Here is a 27,353-nt window from a genome sequence, read left to right as displayed (position 1 = left end):
AGATGTTTGGTCCTTAATTTTTGCTATTCATAATCGCAGTACGCATTGTATCTGGCGTAGTCTCCGTCGTTCAGGTGTGAAATTACGTCGGTCATAGTACGTAGGTATGCGCTAGTGGTAAAGAAGCGGAATGTCGGGTTGTGAATGATCGGTTTCTGAGCGGCAGCGAACGTCAACATTATGGGTGAGCCTACTTACTGTATCAAAAATGTCCTAAAACTACTTTGGAAATTACATATATAGCTTGTTGTATCAGAATGGCTATTTTAAAGTAATGGTTGTTCGTGGCTTTCTAGTTGTCTGAGTAACCAACGCCCAGTCGTCCCCCCACCAGTTGTTGGATGAGTTGCTAGCTTAGCTAGCAGGTTAGCGTTAGCTAAGGCATTTCCTGTGTAGTTATTTTCTACCTCCTCACTAATTACTTTGCTAAATGTTTACCTACCTAGTGGTTCATTCCAAAAGCGAATGTCTTATTTTATGTATTTGGTGTTTGTTAAGGAAACTCCATCGAGGTAACGCCAGCTATATTTTTTCCCCCCTGTGTGTGGCGATAACGTCATGTTCACCACCTAACGTTAGCCAGCTGGCTTGTTAGCCTACGATTCAGAAAATGCTAACACCAAGTTCTTACCCTTAAATTATTGCCCCAGTATTCACCAAGCAAGCCATTGTTAATGGTTAGCTAGCTAAACAATGTCAAGCAATGTATTTACTTCCAGCTATTTCAAACACTTAATTTCCCCGTGAGTTCGACACTGGAAAATAAATTGAAGTATGTGTGACACCCTATAATGTCGAAAACAGCAAACTAGAGTATGTTCTGATAATCTGAGGGAAGGGGACAGATGAGGATAAACAGTCGCTCAAGCCAACACAGTTAGATTCTCAGACCTTGGATAGATCTAAGGACAAGTCAAGTGTGAAGATGGGTTATCTTTGGGTGTCTGCCTTTTCAAATTGGTTTGGGGTAGGACCAAGTGAAAGTGAGTCAAGTTTTTATTAAAGAAGGCCTATTTAAATTGTGATAAAGACACACATTTTTCTCATGCAGTCATGAGTGTACACCTCTCACCACTTCCTTCAGTTGACCCGCAAACTGAAACGGAAATCACACTAGCTAGCATAATCGTGAAGAATGATTTGTTACATTTTCCATGTAGCTGTGGGAGGATGGGTTCATTGTGATTGCTGGAATGGAATATATGGAACGGTATCAAAAACATGGAAGCAAGGTTTGACAGTTTCTTTTATTCTATCCATTACAATGAGCCCGTCCTCCTATAGCTCCTCCCACCAGCCTCCACTGGTGTACAGATAGTGATCTCACTCGTATGACGCATTGAACGTTTCTTGCATGGACATAAAGAAGACATACAATTTGAACGATAATTTCGCACTGACATAGGCTTTCAGTTGAAAAAATTTGAACAACAGTCCAAGGCTAAGGGAATCAACAGAGATTGGACTCCGTTATACCCCATGGTGAAGCCAACAACAGTGAATAACATTATCATACTATCCAACTCTGTGATGTTATGCTTGCTAGCCTAAGCACATGTTATTTATCCCCAGATTTTCCAGTTTGTGAAATTGATTCTGTAAAAATAATTATTTGTTAGGATTATTGCTGATATTGACTGTTGTCGCGTGTGTTCTCTCCTTTGGCTCTTACCTCACGTTGGACCACATCACATGATTATTTCCATAAAACAGCTGTAAGTATGGATGGATTGGTCAGTTAGGCCGATGTTGATTTGCCTGCCTCTCAGAATTACTTTATCCTAATTTTAAAGTAACCTAGGCCTGTTACATAACATTGCAAAAGCTGTGGTGGTGATGATGTTGTGCTCGTATGTTACTTTCCAGCAACAAAAGAATCTGGAGGGGTATGTGGGCTTTGCTAGCCTTCCCAATCAAGTGTACAGAAAATCAGTGAAGAGAGGCTTTGAATTCACCCTGATGGTTGTGGGTAAGAAAATGCTATTCATATATTGAGGTCATGTTTTCAATCATTTTAGTTTACACAATACAGTTGACCAGGTAAGGCTGTATATGGTAAGTTAAATTTGTAGACAGGAATGTGTGTGTGACCACAGTTATGTGCAAGCAAAGTGCGTGTGTGTGGTTAACCTCCTCTCAGTCAACCTCTCTCATTTGACTTTTTTTCACATCCGCCTGCCTATTAAAATAGCATTGATTTATTAAACATTGTGCAGTATTATCAAAAATACAAGAGTGCCGTTGAAGTACTTCGATGCGGTCGTTGAACCCGCCCAGGGCCTTAATTTGCTAATCAGTCACTGTTTGGAGGGAAAATGTTTCTTTGGGTCAAACCATTTCCTGTGGTCGGCATAGCAGAATTTCTCCCTCACTGCTAAGAATAGTTTGTCTCGCATTACATCAGCGTCTTTCTGAGCCAGTCATGGGTTTATCATTGATCAATTTTAAGAAGTTAGCCTACACTTGTCATTCTATCTAAACATGCCTGCCTTGCCAGGCACTCACATGCAACGGGGTTCCTCTTAAACAAGTCACCATGATTTACCCTGCTGTATAAAATGTCCTTTAAAGGCAATGTGTTGGATGGTGCCCAAGTTGGCTGTTGGGGCCCAAAAATGCCTTGAAGATTTCGCCAGCCTGATTGCTGCAATGAGAATAATAATATGACTTAAAGTCCTATTTCTGTGAATGTGAACGCATCACAAACGATGCATACTTAGCATATGTGAAGCAGGTAGAGGTGCTAGCTCTGCCTACTGCTGAGGCAGTGTTTGTAACAGTATACAAGACTGATATTGCTGAATTAGCAAACAATCAACCATTTCATTTTTTGCTGTGGATTTTGTATACATTTTTGTACTTTTAATACAAAATCTATAGCAACAAATAATGGTTGATAGTTTGACCGTTTGCTAATTCAGCAATATCAGTCTTGTATACTGTTTCAAACACTCTGCCTCAGCAGTAGGCAGAGCTAGCACCTCTACCCAGTCTTGAGGAGCTTTGAGCCCATGTCACTGGTAGTGTGAGAAAGGGCTGGCGTTATCAGCAGTGACTGGCACAGCACACTATGCCTCGCTGAACGGAGCACGCCAACCTGTTCCGTTACCTGGAAAACACTGGTGTGTTGATATAAACTAGCCGTTCATACTCACAGGAGTATGAAGATGGGCATTGAAATGCACTTTGTCAAGTGCAATCACTCAACACAGAAATGGTAGCGCTCAACTCTCAATACTGTAGCCTGTAAACAGCAGCTCGTTGACGATCGAGGTCAGTGCCAGTGGTCATTTCCACTGCGTTAATGATTCCATTCACCAGGAGCATGGAAACCAGGCACACAATGGCTAGCTAAACTAGATAAACGAGACCACACAGCCGGCATGATAAGGTATTCTCTATCCACGTTCAGAATAGGATCTGTTGTCCTAGCCCTACACAATCATTCAGATGGATGGTCGTCTTTGACAAATGTCAATAGCCCAATCAAAGATATGACCTTTTGGGATTTATTGGCTGGGCTTTATTTGTTGCTTCTATAGTACCATTGGATGCCTCTAAAGTCACATGAATAGCTATCACACAGTGGGATGTACCTGCTTTCAACATGTATGGTTAGCTGTTTTATAATGTCAGTGTTCCCTTATATCTTTAAATGTTGTGTTCTTGCTGGTATAGATAGCTACGTGTTATACTGTGCACACTAGGCCAGTATGTTGATTTGAGTTGCATTGATTCCCTCATTTTTTAAATGACACTGACCCTAATGTAGCAACACTGTCATTAGGCTTTATGATCTTTTTTATTCTTTTTTTTTAGGTGAATCGGGATTGGGCAAGTCCACGTTGATCAATTCTCTGTTCCTAACAGATTTGTACTCGTCAGAATACCCTGGGCCTTCGCACAGAGTCAAAAAGACTGTACAGGTAGTTTAAAACACTTCTGCTTAACAGTCCTGTATTCTCTTGTTGAATATTCTTCTTCCACTGATGACCATGTTAGTTTGCCTCTGTGTTGATGCCTTGGAATTTGAAACACATTCTGCGATTATAGAGCAGACTAAAGTATTCATACCCCTTGACTTATTCCACATTTTGTGTTATAGCCTGAATTCACAATGGATGAAAGCAAAACAATTTGCACACATCTACACGCCATAATGATGTTTTTTTTGTTGTACATTTTTGCAAGTGGATTGAAACTTATGAACATGCATTTCATTTTTCACACCCCTGTGTCTCAGTCGATACTTTGTAGAAGCACATTTGGCAGCGATTACAGCTGTGAGTCTTTCTGGGTAAGTCTCCAAGAGCTTTCCATACATGGATGGTGCAAAATTTGACGTTTTATCATTTTAAACTGTTTTTTCAAGCTCTGTCAAATTGGTTGCTGATCATTACTAGACAACCATTTTCAGGTCTCGCCATAGATTTTCAGTAGATTTACCTCGGCCACTCGGGAACATTCACTGTCTTCTTGGTAAGCAACTCCAGTGTAGATTTGACCTTATTTTAGGTTACTGCCCTGCTGAAAGATTAATTCATCTCTGTGTCTGGTGGAAAGCAGACTGAACCAGGTTTGCCTCTAGGATTTTGCCTTTGCTTAGCTTTATTCTGTATCTTTTTTTATCCTGAAACTTCCCAGTCCTTTAATTAATGATTACAAGCATACCCATAACATGATTCAGCCACCACTATGCTTAAAATATGGTGCGTGGAATTCAGTAATGTGTTGGATTTGCCCCAAACACAACACTTTGTATTCGGGACAAAAAGTTAATTGCTTTGCCATTTTAAATGCTGCAACTGTTTTAAAGTCACCTCTCCGGCAACGGAGTTAGGAAGGACGCCTGTATCATTTTACATTTTTTTTAGTGATTGGGTGTCATGATACAACATTCAAAGTGTAATTAACAACTTCACCATGCTCCAAGGGCTATTGAATGGCTGCTTTTTCTTCTTCTACCCATCTACCAATAGGTGCCCTTTACGAGGCATTGGAAAACATCCCTGGTCTTTGTGATTGAATCTGTATTTGAAATTCACTGCACGATTCAAGACATTTGAGCTTTTCGTTTGATTTAATCAGTTTGTTAAAAAAAATGTGAATAACATTATTCGACTTTGAAGTTATGGGGTATTGTGTGTAGGTAGGCTTGTGACAAAACAATCTAAAAATAATTCATTTTAAATTCAGGCTGTAACACAACAAAATGTGGAAAATGGCAAGGGGCGTGAATACTTTCTGAAGGCACTGCATGTCATTTAGTAGAGAAACTTGCTCTACTTGGTCTCCAAAACCCAACGTTATCTCCACACAGAACCTCGTCTGTTTTTCTGGTTCCTCTGCATAGTTAGGTAATAACACAGTGTTAGACTGCATGTTGATACATGCAGCTAGAACGAGAGTCACCCACTGTCCTCTGTGTGCTACGCAATTGGGGACAAGGTGTCTTCCTGAGAGGGTGTTTTGGTCCTCTTCTTTCCCTTCATTGGGATTGGCAGTATGCTCATTTCTTCTGTGTTGTTGCAAACACTCTCTTGTGGAGACGGGCGTTTTGCTGAACGCATTGGGTCCTGCATTGTTAAACAGCTGGAGGTGTAGTGAGTGCTTTATGTTCTTAGGAAAGTTGTATTGTTCACTATCTCACTGTCATACACCAAATATGAACAGTAACCAGTATGCATTTAGACAAGACAGCTATTGAATGCTAATATAACTCTGTATTTCCCAGGTGGAGCAATCCAAAGTGTTAGTAAAGGAAGGTGGTGTCCAGCTCCTGCTCACAATAGTCGACACCCCAGGATTCGGCGACGCTGTGGACAATAGCAACTGGTACGCAAAGTTTGACAACTCCATTTTGGCTCCAATCAATGCATTGATCTTGACCCATTTGACAGCCATTTCAGCTCATAGCTTGCGAACAGGTTTCCAGGAAGTTGTGACCGTTTTGGCTCAATGTGTGTGGGTTTGTTTCCTCCCTGTGGCTGTATGTACCACGCAGCTGGCAGCCGGTCATCGACCACATAGACAGCAAGTTTGAGGATTTCCTCAACTGTGAGTCGCGGGTGAACAGACGACTGATGCCCGACAGTAGAGTGCAGTGCTGCCTCTACTTCATCGCCCCCTCGGGACACGGGTGAGTCTAGGTGGTAGGGAGAGAGTTCGGACAGTGTGAATGAAGGGGGAGGGCTTCTTAAGATTTACTAAGATTTCAGCAGTGTAAAGTGCACTACGCCATATTAGAAATTTAAATTGGTTTTGGCTACTGCCTCTTAGGCTTTTTTCTCTCTTTAGGGTTGTTTTGCAGTATACATCCATAGTTGTGTTTCATATGACTGATAGTGCTAAAGGGCATCGGCTCTCTGTCAGAGAAGGCTGTGTGTGTCGTGGCTGTGGGGTAAATGGGGTGTGTGCATGCGTTCACTGTTCATACTCTGTTCTATGGGACATTGTCCTTACAATCCCTCAGTCAGTGTTGAGACAGGCTCTTAGAATGAGTAGCTTATGCTGGCCTCACACACACACACTGACCCCTCACACGCACACACTCCTCACAGCACCAGCTGATATAGCTCACTCACTCTCGAGTGCCTTGCACAGTGACACTGCTAACGAGAAACAGCTGGGGAAAGTGTTCTGGGGACACAGACAATAGTTATTTGTGTTGTCATCATCTTTGATGAATTGCTTGTTTGTTCACACTACTAGAGCTCCATTGCAATTTTTTTATTTTTTATTAGTTAATATATTTAAGGAAAGAAATGTGAGCTTTGTGGTTTGCTATGAAAATACTGGACTGAATCTGTCCATCAGTACCCATACCCCACCATTTATGGTATTAATGTTATTATGTCATGTCTCCCTCCAGACTGAAGCCTCTGGATATTGAGTTTATGAAACGGTTGCATGAGAAGGTGAACGTCATCCCACTGATCGCAAAAGCAGACACTCTCACCCCAGAGGAGTGCCAACGGTTCAAGAAGCAGGTCAGTGGGCTCTGTCTGGGGGCGGGGCATCAAGGGTCTACACAGACGAAGACTTGATTGTTGCAGATAGAAATAAGACTGTTTGGGCAGAATGGGCCTTTTCCTATTCCACATACTGCTCTGACGATGCCTTCGGCATTTCCTCTGGGTAGTACATTCATACAGTCTGAATGGAGTTGATACCACATGATAAAGAACTGTCCCACATGTCTTTTGGATTGTCATTGGGGTCCTTGTTAATAAAACATGCTGAACGTTCCCTCAGATCATGCGGGAAATCCTGGAGCACAAAATCCAGATCTACGAGTTCCCAGAGACGGATGATGAGGAGGAGAACAAACTGGTGAAGAAGATCAAGGTATGACACAAATGTACTGCGAGTAGTTTTAAACACCATGCATGAACTTAACCATTTAAACTGTGAGGCACTTAGCTACATCAGTCCCGCCTGGATATTGGAATGGGTGTCGCAATTCATTTTTGCAAAATCAACAATTTCCGCTTATTGTGCGAGGGCGTGCAAATTCCCAGTCACCGCACTAATACCACCTAAAACAGTAAAACACACTAATAAAAGAGTGCTGGACATTTTAACCAATACAGCATAAAGTGGTTCAATCAAGCAGCATGTTGCAGATGTACACACGGCTCACACGTTATTTTGCTTGCAGGACCGTCTGCCCCTGGCCGTGGTGGGCAGTAACACCATCATCGAGGTGAATGGGAAGAGGACCAGAGGACGACAGTACCCATGGGGAGTGGCAGAAGGTACCAGGCATGATGAGATTAGTAAGAGGCTCCTTCTGGAGAGCGGTTTGAATATGTGTTGATTGTCTTTCCTTGCAGTTGAGAACGGAGACCACTGTGATTTCACCATCCTACGAGACATGCTCATCAGGTACAGACTCGAAACATGAAGTTACAACAATTGATAGAAAATGGGGAAATGACAATGCTGTTTTTTTGTCAACCACATTGACCATAGCCTCAACCTGCTAGGTTTCGAAGACTTGTTTTGTCTGTCTTTCTGTGTGCATACAGAACCCACATGCAGGACCTGAAGGACGTGACCAATAACGTCCACTATGAGAACTACCGCAGCAGGAAGCTGGCGGCTGTCACCTACAACGGACAGGACAACAACAGGGTCAAGGGTCAACAGTCGACCAAGTGAGTCTAACAGCTACCAACGGTTCTCTATTAGGCATAGCCTAACTCTTTGTCAATGATCAAAGGCATATTTTACCTGACAGATAATCTACTGGACATCTGAAATGTTTTATCATATTGATGTGATATTTAGGCTGTATATAAATGGATGTTATTGTCGTAGTGTTCGTGGAGGTATTTTTTTCCAATATAGGTCCATCATTCCAAATGTAGGTATTACAGCTTAAAGGGATACTTCAGAATTTTGGCAATGAGGCCCTTTATCTACTTCTTCAGTCAGATGAACTCTGGGTACCATTTTTATGTCTCTCTTTGCAGTTTAAAGGAAGTTGCTATCTAGCGCAATGCTAACTAGCGTAAGCGCAATGGCTGGTAGTCTATACCTATAATCTTCCAGTCATTGCACTTACGCTAGTTAGTATTGTGCTAGATAGCAACTTCCTTCATACTGGACACAGACATATAAAAATGGTATCCACAAATTCATCTGACTCTGGGGAAGTAGAAAAGGGCATGATTGCCAAAATCCATAACTATCCCTTTAAATTCCACACTGTTGCTCTCACACCTAAGACCCTTTTATGTACACCAACCACTCTCAGCATCTTAGCTCTTTACTGAGACACCCTCACACACTGCGGTTCCTAACACACAGCTACGCACCAAACACATGCTACTAATGTAAGGCTACTGCACACACCGTTTCATGCCTCTTGAAAAGTAGTTTTGTTTCTTTGAACTTTTCCTTGTTTTTAACGTGAGAAAGGAGATGTTTCGTTCTTAGTCAATGTTTTTTTTGTTAGTGCGGTCAGTCTGTTTATTTTTTTCCCGTTGTCGTAGTGCATGATTTCATCACAGCATGCTAAGTGTGTGTGTGTTTCTGTTTTTTTAGACATGACACAGGTGAAGGCATGTAAGTGGTCAATTTATGTTTCCTTAGATCCTCATTTTTTTAAATATATATTTTTCCTCCCCTGTTCGTGTTCCTTTGTCTGGGTTCTCTTTTTCCCAGTTCAGTTCTCTATCCTTTCTTCCCCCTTATGTCGGAAAATGTCTCAAGGAACTCTGTAGATGCCAACATTGAAGTCAACTGGGAATTGATAAATATGCATATTCCATTGCAAATACTTCAAATGTAATTAGCGTAGTTGGACTGGTGGCTTCTTCTCACGTTCAATTGCGTTTACTAACATTTAGCTAAGCTAACATCTCAAAGCACCACTATTTCACTACAGTTACTCACTAGCCTATGTTAACAGCTTCGCTAACTCAGCTCCATGATTGCTTGGTGCTGGTCTTTGAGTCCCCTGCTCCAGAGCAAATTGGGTTTCTTCTTCCCTCTGCTTTTCCACACTTCAGTCACCATATTGTTGGGTCCTACCGTTCCTTTCATGCATATATCCTTGTATGTACCAATTCCCTGCAGGAAAATGGGGGTGGCATTACTGTGCGGATTATTCCAGTGTGATGGAGGGGGTCGGTGCACTGTAAGACTGGTCTGACTGTTTGCATGCATACGTGTGTGACCCTGCAGGAGCCCCCTGGCTCAGATGGAGGAGGAGCGGCGGGAGCACGTGGCCAAGATGAAGAAGATGGAGATGGAAATGGAACAGGTGTTTGAGATGAAGGTCAAGGAGAAGATCCAGAAGCTGAAAGATTCCGAGGCTGAGGTAACATCAGTCACATTGCCTTACTACACTACTGACCCCTACCGTATGGTTTGACTTCTTACTTCCTGATGCATGAACACTCACTTTTTGGTGGGTGTTGATGCACTGAAAGTCTTAGTGAGGCAGTGAGTGTTTAATGACGTGTGTGGAACTTCACTGCCCCTCTCTGAAGTGTTCCATATCCAAATGCACACTTATTTAACGAGGATAGTCTTCTTCGCAACAATTCACTTTTTCAGTGAGTCATACAGTTGTGATCATGCCTTTTCAATTTTTTTTTCAAAATGTCTCTTCTGCAGCTCTCTAGGCGTCATGAGCAGATGAAGAAGAATCTGGAGGCCCAGCACAAGGAGCTGGAGGAGAAGAGACGCCAGTTTGAGGATGACCGGGCCAACTGGGAGACCAATCAGCGCCTGGAGCAACAGAGACTGGATGCCTCCAGGTAACACTGTCACGCACCTGAACTGTAGTGGTGACTTTGGTTGTTACTAAAGTAGCTCTATTTAGTGTTGTCTGTTGGATAGAGAACAACTAAAATAGACACAATGGTCTGTGCAGAATGTAATACCCGCGTGTCCCACTAGATGTCACTGTATAGTCATCTCAACCACTTTGTAAATGTTTGCGTCATTTTATTGCCTTATATACTATTCTCCTCTACAGGACTCTCGAAAAGAACAAAAAGAAGGGGAAGATATTTTAGAGACAGTCTGCAGAAACACCAAGTTGTACTTGTTGCCAATGTTGCCAGCTCGGACATCTGTGTGTGGCACCAAACCAACACCAAAGCTCATGTACAGCCCAGCTGGGTCTGCATGTACTGTCACAATGACCGGAAGAGAGCTGCCTGTGGACTTCTCCAAGGAATGTGTTTACCTTAACGAAACTTACTGTCTTAGACAGGCCAAACCCATATATAACTGAATACTCCCCCCAAGGTTGCATTGTCTATTTAAACAACTGATGTCTACTGTTTAATGCAGAGCAACAAAGAAAAATGAACTGTTCTACAATCATGTTTCAGTGGTTTTATTTGTTTATTACATGCACAAAAGATCTTCAATGATGTGGAAATGGCATTTACAAAATCATTTTTGTTCAGTAAAGTGTAACAGATAAACCTCATACTGAACAGCTCCCCATGCAATGTAGCCTAACACGAAATGACTGTCTCAGTCTCTCAACAGGAGTAATGGGAAATCTGGAGGGTAAAATGCACCTTGGGCTTTGTTATGGCTGAAGCTTTTTTTCCAAAATGTAACGCTTTCTTCTGTTTTTAGCAAATGTCACTAGCCTTGGACCACCATTAACTTCATAAATGTTATATTTCAGTTAGTTTATTTTTTATATATACCGAGCCAGCTAAAGTAATGTTTTTTTGTATGGAGAATTATTCTGAAGCTTTGACCAGTTTCTGAAGAGGATTGACTGTTCAAAATACATTCAGTAGTCGTACAAAGAGCAAAAATAAATGAAAGGAATATTTCTGTAACTCCACATGTCATCAGATTATGTGGGAAAGGAAAGTCAACACCATATTTTGCTTTGGCTATGTACTCATCTGTATTTTTTTATTTGTATTGTACAAAGTCACTTAATAAACATGTAATAGACTTGTAATGCAATGAATTCTGATGAGATGCATGTTGATACTGCATTACTACGTTCAGTAGGCCTACTGAAACTTAAACAGTTTAATTGTGATACTTATTTTGCTCTGTAGTTTTATTCATCTTTGTCTGCACCATGTCTCCACCTTCATACAGCGTTTTTCAATTTAGTGGTTTTACTTTTGATGTAAGTATTCTGCCACATTACAAGCACAATATGAATGTTTTCAGAGCACCAACAGGTTAGTTGCCTGAATAGATTGGACATTTCACACCACAGTAATATGCATCTTCCTTAATTATCTAAAGCAATTTTTGCAAGTACTGTTTAATTTGATGCTAAATGTTTTCAAAATATTGGACATCACACGTGACTGAAACAATCATGCAAACACATGTTCAGTGCATCCTGGTTCAAGCCTTGATTCTTTTGATTCAAAGTTGTATGTAGCTGCTATGGAGATCCATTAGAAGTTACCTGCAGGAATAACAGTAATCAACAGTATGTCCTAAGAGAAAGAAAATCATTCAGAATGAGTCAGATACACTAAATGCTGGTATTTTACCTTGTTCCTCTGGGCTCCTTTTACCCATCAGTCCAACAAAAGACTCAAATTTCTGCCCTGGAAAAGAGGTGAGAGTAGGGCTATTTCAGACTGAAAAAAGTACATCTCCCACAGTAATCCCATTTTGGCATTACACACCAGAGAGTCTTGCAGGAATTGTATATGGCATGAGAACAGTTCCACCTTAGTGGTGTTCATACCTTTATCATATATAATTCTATCATTTAATAGGATCTCTGTGCCTTATATCCCATTAATATCTTCATAATAGTAGCCTCAGTTAAATGCTATTGAAATTGTCATTGCCAACCATTGTCTAATGCATGCAACACTTACTTCTTCTTGTTACCTGGGATTTTGCTGCAAAGAGTGGAAGGGAAAAAGCAAAAATACAGATGAGCTTTTATAGAAATACAATATATGTGCTTTAAAATATTGAATTATAACTAGGAATAGTTGGCATACCAGAACCTCTTTTCCCCATAAGAGCAAAGAATTTGCGTGACTCAGGTTTTCGAGTCATTCTTTTCAGGATTTCTTTGTATTGCTCAGATTGTGGCCATTTGCTCTGAATAAATAAAATACACAATTTAGCTTATTCGTTTGAATGTAGCCTAAACTAATCATGATATGCAAACTATGAAGCCTATCACTGCCCGTGGCTGCTTCCTAAATAGTCCACATTTCCAAATGTAAGGGACAGTGCTGAAACATTTTTTAAATCTTAATTTCGACAATGACACTATAGGCTATAGTCAAATGTTTCAAACATATTTTTGACAATTTGAGAGAAATGTCCTACCGTTTCATTGTCTTCTCTCCAACTGTCGTCAAAATAGATTTTTTGGCTAAGGACAGTTGCCAAAACGAGGGAAAATACCATGAGTAGAATTATCTTCATTGTGTTAGCAGGTGTGCTGTGTAAAGTTGTTCCTCTTCATGCGATTATTTTATTTGATGAGAGTAACTTCACTGATAAAACCAGACTAATGGCCTGAATAAATACAGAATTCCTATAATATCAATAGTTCAAATATGCAGCCTGCTGGAATACCCCATGGAGCAAATTTTAACAGAGAGAAGTGCGTCTATCCATTGGCGTAACATTACAATCGGCGCGCCTGCGTTTTTATGCAGAGACAGAGCTTAAGTGGATGTCAATGTCAAGCCGTTTTGTTGTAACATAATTAGGTCATATTATGAGTCAGTAGTTTTGTCTTTGTGTTTTATTTCTGAAGGGGTAAACCACTGTTGCTTCTGTTCAACTGAGAAAGAGTGCGATGTGTCAGAGTGAGCGAGAAAGCAGGTGTGTGTGTGTGTGTCTGTGTGTGTGAGAGAGAGAGCGCAAGAAAGAGACAGAACGTGTGTGCGTGTACAGTGAAATCCTTGAAACAAGCACACATACAGTAATAATCCTTGCGTCTAAGACTTTTTAGCATTTATGGGCCACCGTACAAGTAAACGCGCCCACTTCATACATCCCTTGGAATAAACAAGGAAGTACTCGTTATTGTACAATCTGTCAACTCCTGGCTCAATGCTGTCAGTTTAATTAAAAATAATAATAATAATACATATTTTGCATTTAAACAGCAATGACCCAAGATACTGCTGTGTGCAAATTGATTTAGAAAATTATCGACATACCGCCACCGTTGGGGGAGGAACATATGGCTTGGTTATCATCAACTTTGGTGCTGTGCTGCTTAACAGTAACGTTAGGCCTACATGTAATTCAAATTGATGCAACAGCGAAAATGAGAGGGATGAAGTCAACTCATAATTTAGACTACGACGAGCGTGAATTCTCACCGTCTACATTTGCGCATAGCACCATCAACTTCAGATCCAAAATAACTCCTCAACAAGTCACGGTATTGGAGCCAGGTAACACAGCTCCAGCTTTCAAAGTGGTAACCCTTGATGGAGAATTCGTTTACCCGCCACTTGCAGGGTTGAAAGGGCCATTGATAATTCATGCTTTTACCAACAAGTCTGCCTTTTTGGAGTGCCTGTGGAACTCCGAGTCGTCATTAACCGACTTGGTCCAGAACCTACCCGATAGCACCCAAGTCCTCTTCGTGTCTCTTGATGACAGCTCTGTCAACGATGCCTTATGGATGAGAGATCAAGTCCTTCGTGTAGCATCGCATAGGTAGCAACACAAATGTTTACTGTTGCTTGTTAATATAGAGGAGACATATTACAACATTCCCTTTGTGTTTCTGTTCAACAGAAAGAAAGAGGTTTTGTCCAGATTGCACTTCTCCCCTGTTCCTGTATTTTGTTTGGGGAACTGGATTCCCAGTGTGCTGTACTCTTGGGGTTGTTCCGGACACAACTGTGGCCTCTCTCAGGCAGTTTTTACATCTACAGGTAGGGAATAGTCTCTATGCACTGTAGGACTGGTGCACTCATCAAAACACCAGTGGAAGTTTCATTGTCCCTTGCATTTAGATCCCAACTGTTTGTGGTCCATTTTTAACTTTTGTTTTTACTATTATTATTCTATCCTGGATGAACATAGTATAGTTCAGAGTTCTCAGGGTGTCATCAGTTATTTAATGACAGATGGGCCATGCATTTATTGTTTTCTATGTCCATCTTCTGGGAGTGCTGTATTTATTGAAATGTTAATTACACACAGGGTGGAATATGCCGGTGATTGTCAAGAGACTTGATGCGCGATACGATTGGCTGATGGGCTCCTGGAGCCAGATGAAACACCAGTTGATTGATGCAGGCAATGGATGTGAGCCCGCCCCCTCCGCTGCAGGTGCTGTTGCCTGGGTTTCCGAGGGCAACTGCTCCTTTTTCACCAAGGTCAGTTATGAGACAGGGAGAGGGATAGGTGGAAACATTTAACTGCCATTTTCCAGGTTTAACAGAAGAGTTGTTATACAGTTGCCCATAAACAGACTTTCCATGTGCCTGAACTGGACATGAAGGAACACATTGACATTGTTAGTTTCCGTCCCCAGGTGAAGAACATGGCCAAGTCCAATGCCACGGGTGTCCTTGTCCATGCAGGTCCTGGAAACCCGATCCAGGATATGAACTGTGTGGGAGATGAATGTTCTACGCCACTAGGCATACCTGCTGCCATGGTGCATTGCGAGCCCTCGGTAGCCCAGGCCCTTAGGTAACTAACACTGACTGACTCATACAGTGTTAGGTCAAGTTGCTTTCCTCACTTAACTCACTGGAAGCCATGCTTCCTCTACGGATAATTTTGTTCTCTCAGTAGTCTTAGACGGATTACTCATGGAAATGATCTATCGACTCCTGACCTGATGAGAAATGCGTGTAATGGTCAATAGAACGTACTGTGTATGTTATTTTACACTTGTTGATTGTCAAATTTTCAACCATTAATGAATATTGGACCAAATAAACTGAATAAATTGATGTTTATATTCTGTTCTATGTTTTGTAGATATGGGCACATGGTGAACGTGTCCTTTCAGAGTACCCCCTCTCCAAACTTCTTCATTGGCATTGACCAGCAGGGGGCACTGTCTGAGATGGGCTGGTTCCTCTACCCCTCCTTTAAGTTTATCAACTGGCAAGCCCAGTGGTAAGCAGTAAGCACACTATGGATTCCCCAGTTTATTACAGCAAACTGAAGACATCAGGAATTCATATGTCAGTATACTGAAGACATCAGGAATTCATATGTCAGTATACTGAAGACATCAGGAATTCATATGTCAGTATACTGAAGACATCAGGAATTCATATGTCAGTATACTGAAGACATCAGGAATTCATATGTCAGTATACTGAAGACATCAGGAATTCATATGTCAGTATACTGTAGACATCAGGAATTCATATGTCAGTATACTGAATACATCAGGAATTCATATGTCAGGAGGATGTGAAGAAGGATAAATATTTTCATCTATTTAGTAACTGTATCCGTTCCCTCCTAGGTTTGATTTCTATGAAGGGCTTCAGACTAGACTCCGTGACCCAGCCTGGGTGGTCCCTGTGTTTGAGAAGGTCCAGATGCAAGGACAGAGTGGAGCAGTAGCCACTGTGAACCTGCCTTCTGGTAAAGAGACCTCATTGTATCTCCACCAGGTCATTTGCACATACACTGAGTGTACAAAACATTAGGAACACCTGCTCTTTCCATGACAGACTGACCATGTTAATCCAGGGGAAAGCAATGGTCCCTTATTGATGTCACTTTTTAAATCCACTTGAGTCAGTGTAGATGAAGGGGGAGACAAGTTAAATAATGATTTTTAAGCCTTGAGAAAATTGACACATGGATTGTGTATGTGTGCCATTGAGACAGTGAATGGGCAAGACAAAAGATTTCAGTGCCATTGAACAGGGTATGGTAGGTGCCAAGCACACCGGTTTGAGTGTGTCAAGAACTGCAACGCTGCTGGGTTTTTCACGCTCAACATTTTCCTGTGTTTATCAAAATGGTCCACCACCCAAAGGACATCCAGCTAACTTGACACAATTATGGGAAGCATTGTAGTCAACATGAGCCAGAACCCCTGTGGAACGCTTTAGATACTTTGTAGAGTCCAAGCCCCAACAAATTGAGGCTGTTCTGATGGCAAAAGGGGTGCAACTCAATATTAGGAAGGTGTTCTTAATGTTTTGTACACTCAGCATTTATGGTCGAGCCATCCACTAAGTCGACAATAAATGCATCAGCTTTGAATATAATTTGATAGTTATTTAAAGGGGATCGGAATATTGACTTTTCCATTTCACTGTGTCGGTAGACATGTTGGATTTTGACATACTGGAGCTGGACGCGTCTCTGTCCTGTCCCAGCGAGAGGGATGACTCCTGCGCCCACTGGGACCACACTGTGCAGCTGTTTGTGTGCTGTGACCATTTCAGTCCCCACTGCAACATGGAGATGGGGCGCTGGATAACAGCCTTCCGCAGGTATAGTCTGTGCATTTGTTGTCACTTGACATGGATACCATGTGACACGAGTCCCCAAAATGCATTTTGACATGTGTTAAGATCACTCAAGAAGGACAAAGCTGTTCCACTTCCATTGATGCAGACGCTTAAAAAAAAATCTCCATATCAAGTAATTTATGGGTAACAATTAAGTATCTTACTGTGATTATTTTCAATTAAAATGGTCAAAAAGAAACCCAAATAGCTTCTTATCAAGAGAATTTCTCCAAAAATAATTTTGCTAAAAGTGGTCTAAGTGAGGAGCCTAATTGGAGGAGCCTAATGGGAGGGATATGTAACCTGAAAACTAGCTGTTATTGTCAGAGAGGTTTGAAACTCTTTATTGGTCTTAACTTATACCGCCTGGTGATGTCACCAGGCAGTCTTTTCAAACAGCGCTCACACTAAAGGATATTATCATAATTTTCACAATTTTACAGTGTTATTCCAACTTCATAGTGTGGAGGTATACAGTGGCAAGAAAAAGTATGTGAACCCTTTGGATATACCTGGATTTCTGCATTGGTCATACAATTTGATCTTCATCTAGGTCACAACAATAGACTAACAGTCTGCTTACGCTAATAACACACCAAAAATTATACATTTCCATGTCTTTATTGAAAACAGTGTAAACCTTCACAGTACAGGGTGGGAAAAGTATGTGAACCCTTGGATTTAATAACTGGTTGACCCTTCTTTGTCAGCAATAACCTCAACCAAACGTGTTCTATAGTTGCAGATCAGACCTGCACAACGGTCAGGAGGAATTTTGGACCATTCCTCTTTACAAAACTGTTTCAGTTCAGCAATATTCTTGGGATGTCTGGTGTGAACTGCTCTCTTGAGGTCATGCCACAGCATCTCCCTCAAACTGAGGTCAGGACTCTGACTGGGCCACTCCAGAAGGCGTATTTTCTTCTGTTGAAGCCATTCTGTTGTTTTGGGTCGTTGTCCTGTTGCATAACCCACCTTCTGTTGAGCTACAATTGGCAAACAGATAGCCTAAAGTTCTCCTACAAAATGTCTTGATAAACTTGGAGATTAATTTTTCCGTCGATGATTGCAAGCTGTCCATGCCCTGACGCAGCAAAGCAGCCCCAAACCATGATGCTCCCCTCCACCATGATGAGGTTTTGATGTTGGTGTGCTGTGCCTTTTTTTTCTCCACACATGGTGTTGTGTGTTCCTTCCAAACAACTCAACTTTAGTTTCATCTGTCCACAGAATATTTTGCAAGTAGCGCTGTGGAACATTCAGGTGCACTTTTGCAAACTTGCAGCAATGTTTTTTTGGACAGCAGTGGCTTCTTCCGTGTTGTCCGTCCATGAACAACATTCTTGTTTAGTGTTTTATGTATCGTAGACTCGTCAGCATGCTCCAGAGATTTCTGTAAGTCTTTAGCTGACACTCTAGGATTCTTCTTAACCTCATTGAGCATTCTGCGCTGTGCTCTTGCAGTCATCTTTGCAGGACGAACAGTCCTAGGGAGAGTAGCAACAGTGCTGAACTTTCCCCATTTATATACTTTTAGGCTTTTTGAGATACTTTTGTGACACTTTCCAGCTTTATGCAAGTCAACAATTCTTAATCTTAAATCTTCTGAGATATCTTTTGTTCGAGGCATGGTTCACATCAGGCAATGCTTCTTGTGAATAGCAAACTCAAATTTTGTGAGTTTTTTTTATATGGCAAGGCAGCTCTAACCAACATCTCCAATCTTGTCTCATTGATTGGACTCCAGGTTAGCTGACCCCAATTCACTTTTGGAGAAGTCATTAGCCTGGGGTTCATATACTTTTTCCAACCTACACTGTGAATGTTTAAATGATGTATTCAATATAGACAAGAAACATACAATCATTTGTGTGTTATTAGTTTAAGCACACTGTGTGACTAAGATGAAGATCAGAACAAATTTGATGACCAATTTATGCCAAAATCCAGGTAATTCCAAAGGGTTCACATACTTTTTCTTGCCACTGTATACTGAACAAAAATATAAACGCAACATGCAATCATTTTTTAGTTACAGTTCATATAAGGAAATCAGTCAATTGAAATAAATTCATTATGCCCTATTCTATGGATTTCACATGACTGGGCAGGGGTGCAGCCATGGGTGGGCCTGGGACCCACCCACTTGGGAGCCAGGCCCACTCACTGGGCAGCCAGACCCAGCCAATCAGAATGAGTTTATAATTACAGACAGAAATACTTAATTACAGACAGACGTACTGCCAAATTCTCTAAAACGAAGTTGGAGGCGGCTTATGGTAAAGAAATTAACCTTCAATTCTCTGGTGGACATTCCTGCAGTCAGCATGCCAATTGGCTGCTTTCTCAAAACTTGAGATGTCTGTGGCGTTGTGTGACAAAACTGCACATTTTAGTGGCCTTTTATTATTCCCAGCACAAAGTTATTGATATGCCACACCAGTCAGGTGGATGGATTATCTTGGCAAAGGAGAAATGTAAACAAATTTGTGAACAAAACTTTAGAGAAATACATTTTTGTGCGTATAGAACAATTCTGGGATGTTTTTATTTGAGCTCATGAAACATGGGACCAACACGGTTGCGTTTATATTTTTGTTTAGTATATATAAAACATAGGAAAATCCTGTTTTTGACTCCCACTGGGCCTTTTACCTCTGTGCCTATGGCCTTTACCACTTCAAAGTGATCCCTTTTGGCTTAAAGAAACGCTCCTGCAAATTATTTTAACAATGTTAATGTTCCTCCCCCAGAGGCATTGGGCGCTGGCTCACTGATGTTTCTCCTCTGGTGCCTCTGTTGGACAATGGGAGATGTACCTTCACCATGAAGACTGTGCCTTGGGCCATGCCCTGGGTGGTGTCTCTGAGTCTGAGATTCAGCCACACAAATCACTCAAGTAAGTTATAATGCCTTCATAACACGGTCACGGGTGTTAGACCGCTGCGCCACTCGGGAATCCTAAGGCATCTCAGTGCTAGAGGCGTCACTATAGACCCTGCTGTATCACAACCGGCTGTGATTGGGACTCCCATAGGGCAGCGCACAATTGGCCCAGCGTCGTCTTTGTTAGGGTTTGGCCGGGGTAGGTGGTCATTGTAAATAAGAATTTGTTCCTAACTGACTTGCCTAGTTAAATTTTAAAAAATACAAATAATAACGCCTACATAACACTGTCATAAGACATTCATTCATACTTTTTAATTAGTATTTTACTGTTCATTGTATATCAGAATTCTTCTCTAAAATATCTGTATATTCTTTTACAGTATAAAAAAATGATAAGTGATGTTTAGGCAATAGGACTGACTCTTTCGCTTAAAAACCCCCAACATTAAACAGGTTTCCAATAGGTGGGTATGCCATCCTGTTATGTACAGTTCTACTAGTGACAAAGCAATGGACAGAAGTCACTCTTCTTGAGCAATTTAGACCATTTCATCCCTCTTTCATCATGGGTAGAAAAAGATGTGCACTTCCATCCTAAGCAAAGTGGAGTGTTACAGAAAATAACAGGATGTTTGCAAATTGTTGCTGGAAAGTTGTCCTGGCAAAGGACAACCCCCCCTATGAGTCTCGGTCACAACAGAGTAGTCATGGAAAAAAAAGTACTCCAGTATCAGATTTTTCTCACTGCACGAATGCAATACTGTCTAAAGACAGTATCATTACAGTATCATGCTGTATTTGTAACGGCTTTCTTCCGTCGAAGGAGAGGAGGACCAAAATGCAGCGTGGTTAGAGTTCATGTTTTTTTAATAAGAAAACCTAAACATGAACACAATAACAAAATGTGGCAAAACCGAAACAGTCCTATCTGGTGCAGAGAACACAAGGACGGGAAACAACCACCCACAAAACCCAACACAAAACAGGCTACCTAAATATGGTTCCCAATCAGAGACAATGACTAACACCTGCCTCTGATTGAGAACCATATCAAGCCAAACATAGAAATAGACAAACTAGACTCACAACATAGAATGCCCACCCAGCTCACTTCCTGACCAACACTAAAACAAGGAAAACACACAAGAACTATGGTCAGAACGTGACAGTATTCTTATATGGTAATAAGTAACAGAATGAACTCTTCAAACAGATGTTAAACCTAGATTTTGCTCTTGTTACAGCCAATCACTCAGACAAGCTTTACCCCTTTAAGCTGATGTCATTGTACAGTGGAGGCACCTTTGACAAGGAATACAACAAGAGATACCAACCAATCAAATTCACTGTCCCAGACTCAACAAAAAAGGTATGATGCAGAATTGATATTACTTCTGTTTACATTCACTCATAATAAAGGGTAATTGTCATATACTGCATGTTCTTATTTTTTTTAAATATGCGTTTGTTTTAGTTGTGGGTGAACAGCTGCTTTACAAATCATATTATTATTGTAATCAGTCATCTTATGTACCATATTGTGTCTTAGGTGGAGTTGTATGCCGTAATCACAGGCCACGGGAGCGACGAGAACGGCTGCTGCGAGTTCTGTGTGACATCACACCACTTCCTCGTCAACGGAGCATTCAATAACACCCGTATTTTTGACTCGGCAGGTGAGAAATGACTAACGTTAGAGTTTGGTCATGCAGATTCATATAATCTTCCCTTAGTCTGGGCCATAGTTACATTAGCATGAGGTTGTATTCCTCTGAGGGCAATTAAATTGAACCGCGGGATGATTTTTCTTCTAATTGGATGGGCTGGGGGAGGTGGAACATTATTGTCTTTACACCGTAAGTAAGCCCAAGTAGATATTGTATTTCACAATACCATAATCATTTCATACCTTGATTACATTGAGACACGGTCACATAGGTCTCTTTATGTATTCGCAGGAATACTTGGGAACAGATTTCCTAAATTAAAGGAATTAGCTAAATTCCTGGAAATGTGTGTTTTTTGCCCAAGAACAAAACTTATAATTTGTACAAAAATTATTAGTAAAAATGTATTTTTGGGGGCCAAATTAAATCCCTTTCAGGTGAATTTGGCCTGCAAGCTGCCTGTTGCTGACCCCTGTCCTAGGGCATTTGCCTGCTTGTGTCCCTATTCTTGTTTGAGTGAGTCAGGTGTGGGTCTTTTGTCATGCATTCCATTCCAAATGAATTATACTGCATTTACCATGTTTTTAATGCAGCGTTCTTTAACCATCCCATTGTCCTGACTGTTTTCTGGTGTGGTTTTACTCTCCAGGTTCAGCCCTGGGGTGTGCCATGCGGGTGGGAGAGGGGGCGGTGCCCAACGAGCATGGCACTTGGCTGTACGGCCGTGGAGGCTGGTGTGATGGGCTACAGGTCAACCCCTGGAGGTTTGACATCACCACACAGGTATAGAACTATCACCAGACCGCGTCATAAATATTTGCCCTTGCGGTTCGTCATCAGAAACCTGTTTAGCTAGCGGTGGATACGATCGCATGCAACTTCAAATGCAGCTCATACAAGTTAACAAACACGTAATCGGATGGTTATCGTCTGCAACATCACAGATGTCATCAGAGGATTGATTAAATCACAAATGGAGCTAGTTTAAGACGGAAGAATAATGCACTTGTTGAACATAGCTATAGCCATCAGTCTTGCATGTTTTCACGGTCATCACTCAGTTACTGTTAAGTTTGTCTGGGTCCCGACTAGTGGTCGAGCGACTATGATTTTTCAACGCCGATACCGATTATTGGAGGACCAAAAAAAGCCAGTACCGATTAATCAGACGATTTTTATATATACAGTGCCTTGCGAAAGTATTCGACCCCCTTGAACTTTGCGACCTTTTGCCACATTTCAGCCTTCAAACATAAAGATATAAAACTGTATTTTTTTTTGAAGAATCAACAACAAATGGGACACAATCATGAAGTGGAACGACATTTATTGGATATTTCAAACTTTTTTAACAAATCAAAAACTGAAAAATTGGGCGTGCAAAATTATTCAGCCCCTTTACTTTCAGTGCAGCAAACTCTCTCCAGAAGTTCAGTGAGGATCTATGAATGATCCAATGTTGACCTAAATGACTAATGATGGTAAATACAATCCACCTGTGTGTAATCAAGTCTCCGTATAAATGCACCTGCACTGTGATAGTCTCAGAGGTCCGTTAAAAGCGCAGAGAGCATCATGAAGAACAAGGAACACACCAGGCAAGTCCGAGATACTGTTGTGAAGAAATTTAAAGCCGGATTTGGATACAAAAAGATTTCCCAAGCTTTAAACATCCCAAGGAGCACTGTGCAAGCGATAATATTGAAATGGAAGGAGTATCAGACCACTGCAAATCTACCAAGACCTGGCCGTCCCTCTAAACTTTCAGCTCATACAAGGAGAAGACTGATCAGAGATGCAGCCAAGAGGCCCATGATCACTCTGGATGAACTGCAGAGATCTACAGCTGAGGTGGGACACTCTGTCCATAACAACAATCAGTCGTATATTGCACAAATCTGGCCTTTATGGAAGAGTGGCAAGAAGAAAGCCATTTCTTAAAGATATCCATAAAAAGTGTTGTTTAAAGTTTGCCACAAGCCACCTGGGAGACACACCAAACATGTGGAAGAAGGTGCTCTGGTCAGATGAAACCAAAATTGAACTTTTTGGCAACAATGCAAAACGTTATGTTTGGCGTAAAAGCAACACAGCGCATCACCCTGAACACATCATCCCTACTGTTAAACATAGTGGTGGCAGCATCATGGTTTGGGCCTGCTTTTCTTCAGCAGGGACAGGGAAGATGGTTAAAATTGATGGGAAGATGGATGGAGCCAAATACAGTACCATTCTGGAAGAAAACCTGATGGAGTCTGCAAAAGACCTGAGACTAGGACGGAGATTTGTCTTCCAACAAGACAATGATCCAAAACATAAAGCAAAATCTACGATGGAATGGTTCAAAAATAAAATATCCAGGTGTTAGAATGGCCAAGTCAAAGTCCAGACCTGAATCCAATCGAGAATCTGTGGAAAGAACTGAAAACTGCTGTTCACAAATGCTCTCCATCCAACCTCACTGAGCTCGAGCTGTTTTGCAAGGAGGAATGGGAAAAAATTTCAGTCTCTCGATGTGCAAAACTGATAGAGACATACCCCAAGCGACTTACAGCTGTAATCGCAGCAAAGGTGGCGCTACAAAGTATTAACTTAAGGGGGCTGAATAATTTTGCACGCCCAATTTTTCCATTTTTGATTTGTTAAAAAAGTTTGAAATATCCAATAAATGTCGTTCCACTTCATGATTGTGTCCCACTTGTTGTTGATTCTTCACAAAAAACTACAGTTTTATATCTTTATGTTTGAAGCCTGAAATGTGGCAAAAGGTCGCAAAGTTCAAGGGGGCCGAATACTTTCGCAAGGCACTGTATATTTGTAATAATTACAACAATACTGAAGGAACACTTTTATTTTAACTTAATATAATACATCAATAAAATCAATTTAGTCTCAAATAAATAATGAAACATGTTCAATTTGGTTTAAATAATGCAAAAACAAAGTGTTGGAGAAGAAAGTAAAAGTGCAATATGTGCCATATAAAAAAACTAACGTTTAAGTTCCTTGCTCAGAACATGAGAACATATGAATGCTGGTGGTTCATTTTAACACGAGTCTTCAATATTCCCAGGTAAGAAGTTTTAGGTTGTAGTTATTATAGGAATTAGATGACTACATCTCTCTATACCATTTGTATTTCATATACCTTTGACTATTGGATGTTCTTATAGGCACAGTAGTATTGCCAGCCTAATCTCGGGAGTTGATAGGCTTGAAGTCATGCTTGAAGCACAGCGAAGAGCTGCTGAAAAATGCAGGAAAGTTCTGTTTGAATGAATGCTTACGAGCCAGCTGCTGCCTACCACCACTGTCAGACTGCGCTATCAAATCATAGACTTAATTATAACATAATAACACACAGAAATACAAGCCTTAGGTCATTAATATGGTCAAATCCGGAAACTATCATTTCGAAAACAAAATGTTTATTCTTTCAGTGAAATACGGAACTGTTCCGTATTTTATCTAACGGGTCTAAATATTGCTGTTACATTGCACAACCTTCAATGTTATGTCATAATTATGTACAATTCTGGCAAATGAATTATGGTCTTTGTTAGGAAGAAATGGTCTTCACACAGTTCGCAATGAGCCAGACAGCCCAAACTGTTGCATATACCCCGACTCTGCTTGCACAGAACGCAAGAGAAGTGACACAATTTCCCTAGATAAAAGAAATTCATGTTAGCAGGCAATATTAATTAAATATGCAGGTTTAAAAATATATACTTGTGTATAGATTAAGAAAGGCGTTGATGTTTATGGTTAGGTACACATTCGTGCAACGACAGTGCTTTTTTCGAGAATGCGCTTGTTAAATCATCACCCGTTTGGCGAAGTCGGCTGTGATTCGATGATAAATTTACAGGCTCCGCATCGATTATATGCAACGCAGGACAAGCTAGATAAACTAGTAATATCATCAACCATGTGTAGTTAACTAGTGATTATGTAAAGATTGATTGTTTTTTATAAGATAGGTTTAATGCTAGCTAGCAACTTACCTTGGCTCCTTGCTGCAGTCACGTAACAGGTAGTCAGCCTGCCACACTGTCTCCTCGTGGAGTGCAATGTAATCGGCCATTGTAATTACCAATTGTTATGAAAACTTGAAATCGGCCCTAATTAATCGGCCATTCCGATTAATCGGTTGACCTCTAGTCCTAATTTTAGCGTTGGCTATCCTGCTACAGAGCTTTTTTTGTGTGGGGATGCACGCATCCCTCGAACGTGACAATGGCTTGTAAACGAAAAATGGCTTTATACGTCCTTTCCATGTAAAAATAATTTATCATTAGATCTATCTAATTGAATCATTCTATTTCTATGGTTCTTTCATCCTCACCTCATACTGGAATGATATTAATTATGAAATGATGATGTAACAATGTACAATGTTGCCACCTTCAAATTCATACCAAAGAGGCATTCCTCCACCACGTAAACAAGACCATAACACATAGTCTTTGTAAATTTGCAAGCCTTTTTTTGGTGTTTTAGTTGCTATTTCTGACATTGGAAGAGATCAAAGACAACAGTTTTGCTCATCTTCTATCACATAAACTGCAGGATTTTTGACGGAAAGGTTAAGCATTCAAATTATATATTTTTTTGCTACAGTAGGCATTTGTGTCCATTAGTTTGCAGTGAAGCGCCCTTCATGAAACTAGCCTATTAGATGAGTACAGCACTTGGTCACTCATGAGTCCTTGGAAAGGCACACATGACCCTCTCTTTCCAAAGCTTCAGTTACATTTTATTCATTTGATACACACACATCATGTTCATGAACACTTCATTTAATTTCATTTGGGGCGGCAGGGTAGCCTAGTGGATAGAGCATTGGACTAGTAACCGGAAGGTTGCAAGTTCAAATCCCCGAGCTGACAAGGTACAAAATCTGCCGTTCTGCCCCTGAACAGGCAGTTAACCCACTGTTCCTAGGCCGTCATTGAAAATAAGAATTTGTTCTTAACTGACTTGCCTAGTAAAATAAAGGTGTAAAAAAAAAAAATTACAAAAAAATATTACCACAGGCTTAATTTGTAATCCATAGATATTACAGTATTGGGGCTGTTTGATTTACTATAGTGTTTCTCCTGAGGCCTTGAATTGTTATTTATTGTCTTTCTCAGCTGGACATGAGTGGGATTGAAGCCAATACTCTGCTCTACTTTGGCCTTTACAGTGGACAGGACCCCAATCCGTCTCACGACCCTGGCTACATTGTCATGTTCTCTTATCTGGTGTTCTACAAGTAGTCTCCCTGACAACCAGGTTGTCTTGAATGTGAATTGTAATGACTGTGATTAATGCGACTGAGAACCAATCATGATAAAAATATTTATTTTTATCCAGTAATATTGTAGCCTATTCTATGTTTGGGTGTGTCACCAACTTGCACTGTTTTCCCACTCAAGAGTTTTCACTCAAGTTCGATACAAAGAAGACGTCATCTTGAATAGCTCATTTTGCTCTTCAGAAAAGTTGAAGGAGTTATTGCTATCTTGCTACTTAACCTGGTCAAGTATGTGTAATTACACAAACTTCGCTTTTAGTGTCAAACTTAAACTTTCAGGTGACGACAAGACACTTTTCCTGACGCAAGATCAACCACTCTCTGATCCTTCAATTATTCAAGTATCTCTTTTTGAACGGTTTACCTGCGAAAGGTTAGAGGAGTGGGGGTTGGTTACATTTGCCACCACAGACACAACTGCATTAAACGGTGTAATATTTCTTAAAATGTGAAAATATATCTGGATGTTCAAATGAACAACATTCTCTTGGTTCATTTAATTCACTTTAATGAAGGTGTGCAGTATTATAAACTAGTATCCAGCGGTCAGTT

General features: G+C 40.8%; 3 protein-coding genes across 3 annotated transcripts; 2 read left to right on the top strand and 1 right to left on the bottom strand.

Annotated features, from left to right (window-relative positions):
• Positions 1–1,865: 1,865 nt before the first annotated feature.
• Positions 1,866–11,449, top strand: LOC118367432 (septin-7-like). Its single transcript, XM_035750906.2, has 13 exons — positions 1,866–1,969; positions 3,820–3,926; positions 5,735–5,835; positions 6,005–6,139; positions 6,872–6,989; positions 7,255–7,347; positions 7,661–7,757; positions 7,836–7,887; positions 8,031–8,159; positions 9,052–9,072; positions 9,694–9,829; positions 10,129–10,271; positions 10,493–11,449. The coding sequence occupies exons 1-13, from the start codon at positions 1,960–1,962 to the stop codon at positions 10,530–10,532; spliced, it is 1,182 nt and encodes a 393-aa protein (XP_035606799.2). The 5' UTR covers positions 1,866–1,959; the 3' UTR covers positions 10,533–11,449.
• A 155-nt stretch (positions 11,450–11,604) lies between these two features.
• LOC118367433 (protachykinin-like) lies at positions 11,605–13,338 on the bottom strand. Its single transcript, XM_035750909.2, has 5 exons — positions 12,808–13,338; positions 12,471–12,573; positions 12,342–12,365; positions 12,006–12,062; positions 11,605–11,917 (listed from the first exon to the last, which is right to left on the bottom strand). Exons 1-5 carry the CDS (start codon positions 12,904–12,906, stop codon positions 11,907–11,909), a joined length of 294 nt encoding a protein of 97 aa, XP_035606802.1. The 5' UTR covers positions 12,907–13,338; the 3' UTR covers positions 11,605–11,906.
• Positions 13,339–13,475: 137 nt separating this feature from the next.
• Positions 13,476–27,275, top strand: si:dkey-256h2.1 (uncharacterized protein LOC337520 homolog). Its single transcript, XM_035750905.2, has 12 exons — positions 13,476–14,160; positions 14,242–14,381; positions 14,653–14,828; positions 14,987–15,147; positions 15,442–15,582; positions 15,941–16,062; positions 16,757–16,925; positions 19,697–19,842; positions 21,077–21,201; positions 21,382–21,508; positions 22,149–22,282; positions 26,638–27,275. Exons 1-12 carry the CDS (start codon positions 13,676–13,678, stop codon positions 26,761–26,763), a joined length of 2,052 nt encoding a protein of 683 aa, XP_035606798.1. The 5' UTR covers positions 13,476–13,675; the 3' UTR covers positions 26,764–27,275.
• The last annotated feature ends 78 nt before the right edge of the window (positions 27,276–27,353 follow it).

This window comes from Oncorhynchus keta, chromosome 34 (assembly GCF_023373465.1).
Source record: "Oncorhynchus keta strain PuntledgeMale-10-30-2019 chromosome 34, Oket_V2, whole genome shotgun sequence".
NCBI classification, from domain to species: Eukaryota; Metazoa; Chordata; class Actinopteri; order Salmoniformes; family Salmonidae; genus Oncorhynchus; species Oncorhynchus keta.
The sequence above is the reverse complement of the archived record's forward strand: the minus strand, read 5'-3'. Positions and strand labels throughout refer to the sequence as shown.

Bases quoted from the DNA above. Each gene is read 5' to 3' on its own strand.
- LOC118367432 (XM_035750906.2), top strand. The intron at 5,836-6,004 runs GTACGCAAAGTT...TGTACCACGCAG, and splicing joins GCTGTGGACAATAGCAACTG to CTGGCAGCCGGTCATCGACC. The intron at 7,888-8,030 runs GTACAGACTCGA...GTGTGCATACAG, and splicing joins CTACGAGACATGCTCATCAG to AACCCACATGCAGGACCTGA.
- LOC118367433 (XM_035750909.2), bottom strand. From the start codon at position 12,906: ATGAAGATAATTCTACTCATGGTATTTTCCCTCGTTTTGGCAACTGTC. The intron at 12,574-12,807 runs GTAGGACATTTC...TTATTTATTCAG, and splicing joins GGAGAGAAGACAATGAAACG to AGCAAATGGCCACAATCTGA. The intron at 12,366-12,470 runs GTATGCCAACTA...CACTCTTTGCAG, and splicing joins TATGGGGAAAAGAGGTTCTG to CAAAATCCCAGGTAACAAGA.
- si:dkey-256h2.1 (XM_035750905.2), top strand. From the start codon at position 13,676: ATGGCTTGGTTATCATCAACTTTGGTGCTGTGCTGCTTAACAGTAACG. The intron at 15,583-15,940 runs GTAAGCAGTAAG...GTTCCCTCCTAG, and splicing joins ATCAACTGGCAAGCCCAGTG to GTTTGATTTCTATGAAGGGC. The intron at 21,509-22,148 runs GTGAGAAATGAC...TTTACTCTCCAG, and splicing joins CCGTATTTTTGACTCGGCAG to GTTCAGCCCTGGGGTGTGCC.